The sequence below is a fragment of the Pocillopora damicornis genome, chromosome 10 (assembly GCF_964200805.1).
Source record: "Pocillopora damicornis chromosome 10, jaPocDami1.2, whole genome shotgun sequence".
Classification (NCBI taxonomy): domain Eukaryota; kingdom Metazoa; phylum Cnidaria; class Anthozoa; order Scleractinia; family Pocilloporidae; genus Pocillopora; species Pocillopora damicornis.
The window spans coordinates 14,581,297-14,595,742 of NC_142679.1; the positions used below are offsets into that span (position 1 = coordinate 14,581,297).

General features: G+C 36.2%; 1 protein-coding gene across 2 annotated transcripts; it reads right to left on the minus strand.

The window, feature by feature from the left end:
- Positions 1-42: 42 nt before the first annotated feature.
- Positions 43-13,987, minus strand: LOC113665451 (cysteine--tRNA ligase, cytoplasmic). 2 transcript variants are annotated; one of them, XM_027181141.2, is made up of 25 exons: positions 13,646-13,987; positions 12,082-12,170; positions 11,003-11,099; positions 10,491-10,589; positions 9,936-10,001; positions 9,719-9,805; positions 9,030-9,080; positions 8,836-8,925; positions 8,139-8,227; positions 7,425-7,546; positions 6,946-7,049; positions 6,717-6,757; positions 5,938-6,025; positions 5,308-5,415; positions 4,786-4,911; positions 3,833-3,930; positions 3,346-3,386; positions 2,742-2,890; positions 2,552-2,620; positions 1,946-2,027; positions 1,548-1,628; positions 1,359-1,426; positions 1,202-1,261; positions 860-943; positions 43-262 (listed from the first exon to the last, which is right to left on the minus strand). In XM_027181141.2, the coding sequence occupies exons 1-25, from the start codon at positions 13,859-13,861 to the stop codon at positions 122-124; spliced, it is 2,346 nt and encodes a 781-aa protein (XP_027036942.2). In that variant the 5' UTR covers positions 13,862-13,987; the 3' UTR covers positions 43-121. The 2 variants fall into 2 exon arrangements, with proteins under 2 accessions (XP_027036942.2, XP_089040525.1); XM_089184399.1 differs by lacking the exon at positions 13,646-13,987 and adding an exon at positions 12,951-13,494.
- Positions 13,988-14,446: the final 459 nt, after the last annotated feature.

A 14,446-nucleotide genomic window follows, 5' to 3' on the forward strand; every position in this document is an offset into this window, starting at 1 on the left:
AATTTACTAACTTCAAACCCAAAAGGTCTTGAAGCACTAAAGTTCAAACTCAAAACTCATTATGCCTTTTATTTCAATTGTATCACTAGGTCTTACAATTCAGTTAAATTTTAGTGTCACGTTAGTTTTCTGTGAAACCATTTGCTGCCTGGCCAGCCCCAACAGAATTATACAGTTTCTCTTGTTGTTGGTACATTTTCTTCAATTTTTTGATCAGTTTGCCACTCAGTGGCTCTCCCGTATGATCATGGGTAGGAACTCCCTGTGAAGCAAGATAAAAACATCTAAGACTAACGGAGTCGTTATTACTCCTACATCTGAAGGATAATAATATTCGACCAGTGTGTAAAGCCAGAGTCACAAGAGGCGAACTGTTACCAGGTAAGGTGATGAAAGGGATCTCATTGGTGAATAGGTGTGTCTTAGATAAGAGTATATTGACACAGTGTCACGTTTAAGGCGCGCATATTTTTCTAATTTATCATTGTTATTATTATTATTTTTGGATAACATTTCAAAGAAGCTATTCAAACACGGAAAAAAAGTCCTCTACTGCTTAACTATATTGTGCCTAAATACTCCATAACAGTTCCCAGGCAACAACCACATCATTTTGAATAATGTCAGAAAAACTGCGCAAATCAATTGGTTGTCTTGGTAGATGACTAGTTTTGATGAACGCTGAAATTCCGCTGAAACTGTAAAATCCAGGCGATTAGCATAAAGCATAGTTAATAAACCATTTCTATCCGATATTTAGAAACTAAAGCTTAGACATAAATTTAGAGATGGTAGCCCGAACTCAAATTGCATTAGAACACCATAAAGGTATCGGTGTACCTAAAATAGGGTCTCTTACCTGTTCATCAAATTTAGAATACTTTTCTGTTTCGTGTTTAAACATTTCCCACGGGGGAATTCTAGCTTTTGCTTCCTTTGCAGCCTGAAAAAAAAGGAACATCAATGAATGAATGAACTAAATAAATTTCGGTGTAAAAAATACAAAGAAGCTCTTGAGGCTTTTTCCAAAGCTGAGCGAAAAAGCTCGCGACTGATGAGAAAATTATGCCACGGCAAGTTAGATGCATCGGGGTAGCGTAAATTTGCACGTGTAAGATAAATTTCCAAGGACGGCGAGCAAGTGAATTGTTTGAAAAGAAGTGTCGTGCCCAAGAACAAAACACAATGTCACCGGTCAAACCTTTTCCGCTTCCAACTTCTTTTTGGCTTCCTCCTTCTGTTTCCGCTTCTTCTCTTGTTCCTAACCCAAAAATAAAAAACCTCGCGAAATAAGTAACAAGCAAATATACACAGCAGTTACATAAACGGACATATGAAGGGACAGATCAGAAATATACCTCTAACTGTTGCTGTTTTTCCTTCAATAACGTTTCTTTGTCCACAAACTTTATCACTGCGTGGTCACCTTGAGGACAGAAAAATAACCATTGCTTATTCATAACAGGGTCGAATACGTTTAAACAGCCGGAAGTAAGTGACCGGCATCCATTAATGTACATCAGAAGAAAGAACGTGTTTTAACTCACCTTCCACGTCTTCAAGCTTCACTCCGAGTTCTGGCAAACTGTCGTCTCTTAACCTGTCGCATGCTTGAAGGATTTTAGTTACTAGAAAAAAAATTGCCAGTTGTTGAGGACTTCCACAAAATGTACGTTAAACTCTACTTTCACACAATTAATTCACAGTGAAGCAACTAGGCCACAAAGAAAATTTTCAGAACCACGATTCGATCTTCCATATTTTCCAAGTTTCTAAAAATATTTGACCTTACTTTTCCAACCAATTTTCAAAATATTTTATTGGCATGGTCTGTGTCCTTTTGTTTAGTTACCCAAAGTTGAGAACTGCACAGGCAGACCAGACTTTTAACCAGCATCAAGAGAGGATAATTTATTTATCCTCTCTCGCCGTTACTTAGTTTCACCTTTTTCGTCCCGCGCAACATTCCTGACTTCTTCTCTAAAATCAGCAAGTAGCTGGACATACGGCATGGCAACTTCTTCATGCTGAAATTGAAATAAAAATTCTTGTTTAAGTTAACCATGCTGATCTCAATTGAATAATAATAATGAAAAAAAATGATATTTGACTTGACAGTCTGTGAATTTTACTGGCAATAATCATGAAATTATTGAAACTTGTTCCATAAAGTTGAAACTAAAGAGGCAAAGGTTTTAGCAGGAATTCTTCGGATAATCAGATGCAATAACGAGTTTGTCGCAGTTAAAACTTTTCACCGAGCCTGCTTCGAGTTCTAAACAGTTACTTACGACCGTTTGCGGAACCCCACAACGTGAATAAAAATATAAGGAAAAAAAGGAAAATAAATTGGCCAAAAAGTAGACCGTGAAAACTAAAATCCCTGAACTACTTCTGAAAAGCCCAATGGAACCTTCTAGTCTGCCCCTTTCAACAACAACCATTTCACTGACATAACTTCCTCATTGCAACTAAAGCAGAAGAAATTTAAATTAAATGTATCAATAAATAATCAAACACATAAAAAATATGTAATAGAAAGATGTCTTACATTAGCTGCAGCAGATTTTCCAGCGACTGGAAAACCAATGGCTTGTTCCTCATCGATTGCTCCAAAAATCTGAATCAAAAAGGTTTCGCACCATTTATTAGCACGGATTTTTTAACGATACCTTGAATAGGATTCGATAAGAAGAATCAGTCGATACCAAACACTGATGCTACATTTATGGGGTACAAACCTTTAGCATGTGAGTCAGATACTTGGCAATTCCTTCCAAGAGCTGGTGATTTGAAGATTCTTTTTTCTCCTTTTTGCCGCTAATGTAGATGTTCGTTAGTTTCACAAGTTCTTGCATGTGTCGAAGTGCACTGGGTGTGTCGATTGAATCTAAAAACAACAACAAAAACACAAAAACGGGAATGAAATATGTTCAAGGGAACTCACGTAAGCTGTCAAAAGACGTCACGCAAGCACCCACGAAGAGTAACGCCAGCTCTCGATAACAGTCATGAAAGTTAGGGAAGAAAGTGATGATTTATTATTAGGTGCTCAATATTCATCACGTCTCAAGAAGATTCACGGTTTTTTACTGCAGTCCACATAATTTTTTCTTAAAATATAAAAAGAGTGAAGCCGCAGGTAGGAGTAAATTGGGGGCAGACGTATGTTAATCCCACATGCAAGCAGGGAAACAAATCACTACGTTTAAATGAAGAGACAACTCTCGTCCTTCAGATTTACAAACGTCCCATTGCAATTGTATAAATCTTACATGTCATTAATCAGTTCAATGTGATATTACAACTTTCAAGATGTAAGGGGAAAATTATATTTACACTAACCACAGAGAGCTTCATGGACTGCCGCCTTTTTACCAAGGAACCTGGAAAAAAATTACAAAATAACGGAACTGATTATTACCCCCACAACCAGATTTTGATTTCCCTTAGGTTACGACTTGATGGCTCACACCTATACCCCCCTCCCTTGAGATATGAAAGTTTAAAACCATCACCCCCCCCCCCTCTCCCGCCCATTCCCGTCTCTCATTTTGCTTGTTAAGCATTAAAAGGACACTGCAGATTTTTGCATTCAGCGAGTTACTGCGGAGCCCATAAAAACCAATATTGATTCATCAATTCAACTTAAAACTTTTTTTTAAATCATTAATACATCTGGCCAGCAGACAGGAAATGGGAATAGATGAACTTGACTGCGACACGGTGATGTTTGCCTCCCTTAAAAGGCACTTGTATAAGAAATAGATAGTTAGAAGAAAGAATTCCTTAATAGATCCATGCGAGAACTGGAAAGCAGAGTGATCCATACTTGTCCTGGAGATCTTTCTCCAACTCATGATAGTTGTGCGCTGATGGTGTTGTGTCCTCTGGTTTCCTAAGAATATCCTTTACGTTCAAGAAGAAATCCTGAAAAGCGAGACAAGAACAACAATGTTTTTTAGACAATCACAGGTGAGAGATTGAGTGGTCTCATAAATGGAGAGCAGGCTTCAGGAATATGACGTCAAGCTAAAGCCCTGGGAGTCAGTGTGCTGTGTTCTGGGCAAAACACTTTATTCTCACAGTACCTCTCTCTACTCAGGAGTATACATAGACTACATAGACAACAGCCAACTGTCCAGGAAAGAGATATATCGCTGGGGTTTACCTTATAATAAGCTGAATTACGCACGCATTTTGAATGGTTCTTACTCATGTTCTATTGGAGGAAAGACACACAGATGACGTCATCATTGACAGTTTTTGTTGCTGCGAGTCTGTTCAGTTAAAAATGACTTTACAAAAGAAGTAAAAATGTGGTGAGAACATCAGTGACACACTCGCCTCCTGTGCCACCTTTTTGATCTTATCACATTTTGACGTCATCTGTGATCTATTACTGAACAGTTGCACAGGCCGAGAAGCAATACACCTAGCCACTGGATGCTATAGAAACCACGATAAGTTTCTGCTGTAAAGGCCACTTACTTAATTTGTGCGAGAAACTCAACTTGATCTACACGTCACCCAATATGAGATAATATTAGCCCTTCATCTCCCAGAAGTGATTAGCATGCAACTTCTCCTTACAACATCAATACATTATTAAGAAACCAAGTGATGAGAAACCTCAACCTTATCAGGTAACAGTTGTTATCTTGATCGAACACCAAATTCTTGTAACTAATTACAAAGAAATGTGTTGCAGCCAGAGGGGAGAATTAACAATACGATCTTGGGAGTTAAAGGATCAGGGTTTCAAAAATACCCGCCTAGACTCACGTTAAATAGCTTGTCTGTCTGTTCAGCTTCGCGAAGCACATTCTCGCTGTAGTCCAGAGTAGCATTCCAGGCATGAAGAAGGAAGGCAAGTCTGATTTGTCTGGCAGAATTTCTTGCCAATGCTTCCTGAAAATGCCAGAGAGAGGATTGAAAGATTCAATGAGTCAGACTCTTTATCAAAATGTTTTTTTCATCCAAGGTTTATACCCTTTGGAGCTTACGAAATTCAATGACTTTTTCAAACTTTTTTGTGAATTGCAATGCTGAGGTTTGTTTTAACATAAGAAGAACACAAGCATTTCCTTGAGAATTTCTTGTTTAGTTTGGAGAAAAAAATCCTCCTAGGTTATTATTCTTGACTTTCCATTACCAAGACACACACTTCATGACCTGGAACATACCACAAAAATTCATGACTTTTCAAGTTACCATGGCCACACAAACCCTGTTTTCAATACAACCTCCTGACAGAGTGTTAAACTTAACAACTGACAAAGAAAAAAATTGGACAGGAAAATGTACCTTGATTGTGATGAAATTCTTCAGAGACTTGGACATTTTACATCCTTCGATAGTTAAATGACCAGCATGGAGGAAATAATGTATCCACTGGCACACACCATAATGTGCCTGAAGAAAAATTTTCAAGAGTCACTATTGTAAGGTGACCTGTTTTATCATTACTCATTAAAAAGATCTACTCTGTTCAGATGTCTTGAACATTAATCATGAAAACTGATTATTTGTGAAGATGGAAAAAAATCATTTCTTTAACCACCTAATTAATTTTTATAGAAATGTGCCTCTGGACATGGTGTACCAAATCTACCTTGGCAACTCTCTCCACCCACAGCCAAATTTCCATGAATAATTCTAATTTAGCAACCATGTTCTACACCATTTTCTCTAAATATAATGTCATATTTTCAGTTGTGATTCAAATCACTGTAGTTAATAACCTTTTCCTGTAAGAAACACAAGGAGTTTTTGTTTTTGGTCTTTGCTAACACTGTCATCAAGGTATGACTGATTAGTTGATCTCCTTAATGCAGAGATCAGGCACATATTGAACCTTCACACCAAGCTTGCACTCTCAAGATCTGACTATTAGCCCTTTTTCCAGTAGTACAAGACTAAGGATATCATATTTACCTCAGACTGTGCCAGCTCATTGTCATGATGAGGAAATTTCAAATCCACTCCACCCGTATGAATGTCAATGGAGCTACCTAAAACCTCACTGAAAGAGACAAAAACAAAATCATTGATAACAAATTATCTTATTCAATTTTTCAGCCTGTATGTTCAACTATTTCCTTCCATGCTGGCCATTTCAAAGCTTCATTGTCTGTACCTGATGGGTACGGGATTTGAATCTTGCCTGGCTATGGTGGGGAATTTGAACGGGAAATGTCAAGTCTTTCCAATGGAACACAATGGAACATGTTATATCTTAAAAATGGAGGTGTTTAAGGGCAAATAGTTCACTTTTGCATGCCAATGTTCAAGAGGAAAAGGTGTAAAGGTGTAAGTTCAAAAGCTTAGTGAATGTGTATAAAGTCATGGTTGCTGATTTTGCCTTTTTACAACAAAAAATTGGGTGAGGCATATGCATTTGAACACAATTTTTGCTCCCAAGGCAGGTTGAAAGGTTGAAAGTATGTGGGTACCACTACAAACTGAGCTATGAAGTCGTTTTGGGAGCAAGGGAAATATCATTGAGTCCTTAGCACCCTGTTAAAGAAACTCTCTCTCTTAAATTGCCGTTCACTTCTTGAGATCATTTTGATGTTTGAAATTATTAGCTACCCTGGCCACTTCATGTCAATTCATGCCAATTCACTCTCAAAATAAATACATTTATCAATTTGAAGATGGATTACAGATATCAAGAGAAAAAAATGATGTATTATCTTAAACTAGTGACAAACCTTGCCATCACAGAACATTCTACATGCCATCCTGGTCGGCCCTATAGCAAAAATCAATTATTAATTATCAGTTATGGAGAATTGAATTCTTGCTGAATTAGCTCTACCTTCAGACACTAATGACTAGTAATTGGAAAAGTATTTACAAAAAATAATATAATTTATTTCCAGTTGTGACATGAATCTGTGTATAATCCTACAAAAAGTCCTCGTTGTTAGCAATGGTTACCTTTCCCCAAGGAGAGTCCCAAGCAGGTTCACCTGGTTTACTGGCTTTCCACAGTGCAAAGTCACGTTCAGATTTCTTGTCTCCTGGGTTTTGACTTAGTTCTCCTAATCATGAATAAAAACGCAAAGTAGTTAGAGGATGAAGAGGATATAGGATGCAGGCACAATGTTGAAGGCACTTGCCTTCAAATGCTATGCCCTAACTGAAATTTCTGAACCTGGATTCACAAGTACATAAAGTCTGACTTTTTTATATTGGTCCTTCTCCTAACTCCATGAGTTTTCCTTCAGGGTTCATTTTTTTTTTTTTCATTCTTTCACATAAATTAACACTCCAAATATTTCAATTGGAAAGGAATCTGTGGATCAAAATTCACCCCATATGAATCAAATTTTAAAATTTTTATTCATTCCTTAAATTTTATGATCACAGACTTGTTTGGCACTGATTTGTATCTTTTGTACAAATTAAAGTTGTACCTTCTCCCTCTGCCAATGCATCCAGATCACCCACTGCTTCAGGTACCAATCTTGCATATGCATGCTTACCACCAGAGCCAAACTTAATGGTGTCAAAATACACAGAGCCATTTGATTCATACCTGGAGTAAAATATAACAAATGTTAGGGTGCATTTGGCTCAGGGACCTGGGTGGAGGAGACCTCCTTTGTATGTACTACACAGCAAGTGTGTTTAACTTTATGCTACTGGGTCACACAAGGATGGAACGTGCTGAGGAAAAGGCACAGAAACTGCAGAGAGCACAAAAAGGAAAAAACAACTGGGGTCAACAATGTATTAAAAGATTGATTTTAATTCAGTCAGTAAAATTTCTTTTATATAAATTTTCAAATTTGACTATTGCACCTGATGCGATATTTTAAACTCAAGTCACTTGTTACCAGCAACATGTTCCACAAATTAAAATTAACCCAATTTGATAATTAAAAACTATTTTCAATTGGCAAAAACAGGAATGTTACACCAGGAGAACTGTCACTGCAAGAATTTTTAGCCTTGCTGGGAACTCTCATCATTCTTTCTTCATTTGTTCCAAACTTCTGGGCAGCTGCCAGTGAAAATCACCATCTGCTTCACCATCTTTGTTTAACTTTCTTTTTTACAATACTAAGTTTTAAGGGGGAGCCACCTACTTCGAAAAGTTATTCCAACAAAGCATCACTTTCACTTACGCGTATCCATTGTCCATAACTCTTTGAATGAATGTTACCACCTCAGGCACATACTGTGTGATTCGTGTTAAACAATCCACTGGAAGGATCTGAAAGAAAAATAAACATATTTCAATCAATACTTCTGGCAACATCCCAAAGTATGACCATTTCATTTGCCATAGAAAGAGCAAAAAATTTTAGCCACAAAGTTGGAAATTAAAAAGTCAATTTGGCATCCTGTGTTCAGCAGTCACAGAGCATGCTTTTATTACTCAGAGGTTATGGTCTACAGTAAACCATTTAACTCCCACAAGTGATTAACCTGCAATTTCTCCCTATAATATCTGTATATAATCCAGTAAACAGGTAATGAGAATACTCAAAATTAACAGATAGAAGTTGTTATCTTGATCTAACACCACATTCCTTTAATTTATTTACAAAGAAGGTGTGACAGCTGGAAGGGAGAATTAACAATCAGATCTTGGGAGTTAAAGGGTGTAGGTGTAATAGGTAAACCTTTCTTTCCTGTTTTATGGAAAATAAATGCCTAGGTCTTGCAACTATATTGAGATTTCAGGTTGTCAAATGTGGCACCTTTGTTGAGCTTGGAGCTTTGACTAAATTTTTTACTAAATTTTTTACTAACTACTCCAAATTTCAATTATAATTCAAATGAATAAAGAAAACTTTTGCACAGAAAAGTTTGACGTACATTAAGAGCTTCCATGTCTTTGTGAAATTCATCCTCCCAGTGCTGGGTGAGCTTTGCAAATATTCTGTGGTCTGTCACATCTGATCCAAACTGGGAAAAAGAAGAAATACCATAAATTAGAAAGCTTAAAATCTCATATTGAAATTTAGCAATTACAAGCCACTGTTGAACCATAGTCAAAAAGAGTATCTTACTTGAGAGTCTAGCCAGGCTGATAGAGGTTCACTTGCCTGACGCAACAACTCCTGTGTCAAATTATAAAGAAAAAAAATTCCAACTAATTTTAAAGTATTATGTAAATTTGATATCTATTTAGTGTTCAGTTCTTACTGGGCAGCCTGTTGGACAGCCTGTGTATAACCCATGCTGTTGTTATTTAATTGTATGCTAAGCCCTGGGTCAAGTACAGAAAAGGTAATCATTAAGTGTTCTGTTAAATTGTATGTTTGCAAAGAGAAGTTGGTAATAGGGAACTACTTAGGAATCTTTTACTTCCACTCTAGAGGGTTGTTGAAACCCTAGTCACTCTTACTGATATCAATCCCTCTCAGAGCTACTTTTCTTTGGATGATCACATTGTACACATGATTATTGATCCCTGGTTTTGATCCATTTATGCTAACAGTATTGAAAAAAAGAGACCAGGAGAACTGTCTGTCAGCATGATGGACTCCAAGTCAAGAGGTCCACATTTGAGACCTGGCCAGATCATTCTTTTGATTTCTTGGGCAAGACATTTCACTCTCACTGTACCAATGTCCACCCACAAGTATATAATTAGGTACCAGTGATTTGAAGCCTGACAAAATACTGTGTGGGGGGAGGGGTAACCTAAGCTGGACTAATTACCACCCTCAAAAAAATAAAGTTATCCCAAATTCACCTGAGTTGCTGATCTGACAACTTCATCAGAGCTGCTGTTTGTTGTTAGTAGTTCTTTCAATCTTGAATGACACAATTTCACTTTTTCCTTGAAGAAAAAATACCACTCAGGCCTAAAAAAATTATAATTTCATCTTCTGATTCAGAAGCATTTCAAAAGAATTAACATTAGCAAAATTCTGTACATCAAATTCTACAAAATAAATGACACAACTTACAATAATTTTAAAATACATATTTTTCTTGTCTGCATCTGTGGTACTGTCCATTTTGGCAGAATATGGCTGGAAGAAAAGGAAAACTTATTTAAGTTACACGTAAGTACCAACAAGCATTAAGTTACACTAAAATAATCAAATTATGCAGAACTTTGTAATGAACTGTAGGAAAAAGGAAAACAAACTGAAACAAGATCCTGTGCCAATCCTAAAAGGGAGGGGTTTAAATAATCATTATAACACAAATACATGCAAATATTTTAAAAACTGGGATTATTATTTTAGAAATAAAAACAATCAGGATTTTAGGTTTTAGAATTTTAGCAATTTTTTGTGGTGCATTATGCAGGGAATGATTTTTAGAGCATAGCAACAGAAATGGTAATAAAATAATGGCAGTGGTACTGAGTATAGATAGTGCTACAGATATTGAACTTTAAATTTATACATACATAATGAGAAAATTAAGGAAAATTATACAGGCATAAGATTTCTTAGGGCTTAAATTTCAGTTTCACAGCTATTCCTTAGTTCACTCTATGCTACCAAACATACCCCCAATGCAGAGTTCACATCATCTAATATTTTGTCTGGAGGGTTTGCCTCCTCAATGTACTTCTCTAACAGGTGGTTTCGCCTTGCTCTGAAGATAATCTGCAAGGTTACAATTGGTTTCCAACTAGTTTAATTTGTATTATTTTTTTTCTCAATTACATTAATCCATAAACAAAAAAATCTCACTCAGATAATATTAGTATAAATTCATTTTAACCACAAATAACTTAAACTATAATAACATAATTATACAAACTATCAAAAATCAATATCATTGGTTGGGAAAAAGAGGAGTTCACTGCTGAAGAAAAAAATTTTCTTTCCAGTTTAAGAGTTTTTAATCAAGTCATTCACCAAATCCACACAGAGGAACATTTGCAAATTATGCAGTTGTGTGAACAATCTAGCAGAATATTTTTAAGGACCCCTACAACTATCCAAAGGGCAAGAGAAAAAATTTTGCAGCAAATTGATAAATCAGCTACATTAAAAAATTTAAAAAAACCAGGTACCTTGTCATCAATGTCTGTTATATTCATCACATAAAACACATCGTAGTTAAAGTAAGATTGAAGTACTCTTCGTAAAATGTCAAAAGTGATGTAAGACCTGAAATATGGAAGAGAAAAATGAAAGTAATATTACCAGAAAATTTGTAAAAATTGTATTTAAGATTCAGAGAACCATGGACATTGGAAATATTTCAAATATATGACTGTGGTGAACAATGCAAGTCAATCAGGAAGTGAAGTGATGAATAAATGGATTTTCTGCATATATTTTCACTACTGCCTAAGTAGTGCACATTACTGCGAGGATCACTTTCATTCACGTCTTTATCCGCAGTTCAAATATATGACTTTCATATATTCTTAACCAGTGATGTGCACTACTTAGGCAGTATTGAAAATATATGCAGAAAATCCATTTATTCATCACTTCACGGGTTTATTTAGAACCAAGTTCATGACCAGCTCCCAGTTGGCTTGTTAGCTCAGTTGGTAGAGCGCTGCACCGGTATCGCAGAGGTCATGGGTTCAAATCCCGTACAGGCCTGAATTTTTTTCAGGCCTTATTTTCACTACTGCCTAAGTAGTGCACATTACTGCGAGGATCACTTTCATTCACGTCTTTATCCGCAGTTCAAATATATGACTTTCATATATTCTTAACCATTTATTCATCACTTCATGGGTTTATTTAGAACCAACTTCATGACCAGCTCCCAGTTGGCTTGTTAGCTCAGTTGGTAGAGCGCTGCACCGGTATCGCAGAGGTCATGGGTTCAAATCCCGTACAGGCCTGAATTTTTTTTTCAGGCCTTATTTTCACTACTGCCTAAGTAGTGCACATTACTGCGAGGATCACTTTCATTCACAAAACTTTCATTATCTGTTAGAGGAAACCAGAAATAATGTACAACAAGAAGTAGACCATAAAAATATTCTTTCTATGTCCAACCCTGTACAATGAAAATCTGGATTTACAATTAAACCTCAAGGATATTATTTTTCACAAAATAATTTTCTCAGCTCAACATAGAAATTCAATAAAATTTTGTTTAGGACCATGAATATATTTAAGCTTGTACCTTGCATGTCCCATGTGAGATGCATCGTATACTGTAGGCCCACAACTGTACCAAAACACTCTTCTGCCTTTCTGTGGTACAAACACATTCTAGCAGGCAGAAATAAATAAATAAATGAAAATATACAGTCACTAACTAGTAATAGGTTCTATTTATAGAGGGAAAAAGTCAACAGTAGTAAAAGCAATGATAAACCTAATATCATAATCCAAATCAATCACAATATAATTACAAACCCAACAGGGAGGAGGCAAATCAGTTGGCTATTTTCAATCGTGGGGTAATTTAATTTTAACAACTGAGCTGAAAACATAAATTGGCCACCGTAAAGAGTTTAAAGGCTGATATTTAGAGCATTAGCCCTTCGTAAGAGCAATTAGAGGAATCCTGGGTTGTGTGTGGGTTTATATTTAGAAAATGGAGCTATGCTATTGGTGGGAATATGGTGATGAGAAAACAAGAATTAACTAATTAAATTCATTCTTGTTTTCTTGTCACCATATTCCCAACTCAGTTAATAATACTAAATTACCCTGTTATACTCTCCTACCAACGCAGAACCACAGTTTCTTTAGAAACTTCCCCCTTTATTTATTTTCAATCCTAGGCTAGGATTTGAACTCAGGACTGCTCTGAGACAAATCCACCTGGGCTAGTATGCAAAGCATGATTAGCTCTAATCCTAGTTTCATTGCCATGGTAAAATATAAGTTTTGTACGCATTTATCCCAGTATGGATGTTTAACTGCTTTGGAACAACCTGGCCCTGCATGGCCATCAGCCCTAAACCCCTAGATTGTGAGCCTTACATCTTGACCACTCATCCACATCATGCTGCAAGCTCGTTTACTAAATTCCCATCACTTCACCTTAACCCTTTAACCCCAAAGAGTAACAGGCATCTAAATTCTCCACACCATATCACCCCTGAATCAAACATTAATGTCAGGAGAATAAAGGAGCTGATCACCAACTAAAGAAGCTCTTGATTGTTGAACAGATTCTCCACGTCAGCATCCTAGGAGATGTTTATAGAACAGTATGGGAAATATGCATACTGATTTTAGATTATTAAGGGTTAAGGCTGGAAAGAACTCAGAATTCTCAGAGTCCCTACTGAGTAGGTATGTCTGTTAACACTTGAGATGGGCATAAAATAAACTCAGTCATCACTTGAAAAATGGTTACTTTTTGCTTTCAGCAAGTTTTAACTTGAAACTAATTTTTCTTCTGTGCCCAAAGTTATTTAGTATTATTTTTTTTAAAAGAAAAATGAAATATCGATTCTTCCGGGAACGAGCTAAGGATAAATTTCGTTCGTCTAAAGAATTAATATATTGTAAAGCTACCTGTAAATAAAAGATTTGAAATAAAAGAGGACACATATCTAGGACTAGTAAGAGTGACTCACTTTGACAAGAACATAATTTGTAAAAGACGTATCTAATTACGATTGGCTGATTCCATCACAGAAATAATTGCATCAGATTTCGATGATTAAACATGGATTGTTCATATACCGAAAAATTAACAACAAAAATACTACGAAAGGAAAAATTCTTACCTTCTCACGAGTGAGACTGTTGTAAAGTTTAAGTTCCCCATTCCCTTCGGGCTGTATCCATTTTGGCATGGATTTTCCAGACATTTTATCCAAAAATTCGTCAGAAGACACTACGGAAGAGCAAGTCCGTCGAATAATATGTACTGAAGATACAAGAGAGGTCCTCTGCTCCTGGAACTTTGTGGCCGCTAAAATTAGACGCTTGGATTTTAACATAAAACCTTCTTACAATATTTTCAATTTTATCTCGGTACCTTTTTTTGAAGTTAAAAAAAATATTTTGTAATTTCAAATCGCAGTCGCCATATTTCAATCGAGTCTTCGTTAGAGCCCAGACTCCACAAGGTCAAAGGTAAGATTAAAGAGAGGAGAGTCAGGAGAGTCGCGACAAAACAGTTAAGATTTTTTCAACACGTCGCCCTTCCGTAAATCGTTTGTTGTAGGCTTTATGTCAAACCTGAGGGTCAAGAAATAACTCGAGAAGAGTCTCCTCTTTTTCCGTGATTGAAGCAATTTAATTATAAAACATCTTATAAAATCATAACATTATTACTTGGTATTTTAACCCTTTACACTCTAACATCAATACACATTCTCCAGACTTTTTTTTATACGTTCTCTAAGGTACTAATAAAGAGAATTTTTTTAACAATCAAGAGTTTCTTTGGTTGGTGCTGATTCAGGGGTTATAATGTAAGGAGAAATTAGTTGCTGGTCACTCTTTGGGGTCAAAAGGTAATAAAACAGAATGATTGTACGACAGTACAGTTGTCTAAATAACAAAACAGGAAGTGTGGGGAA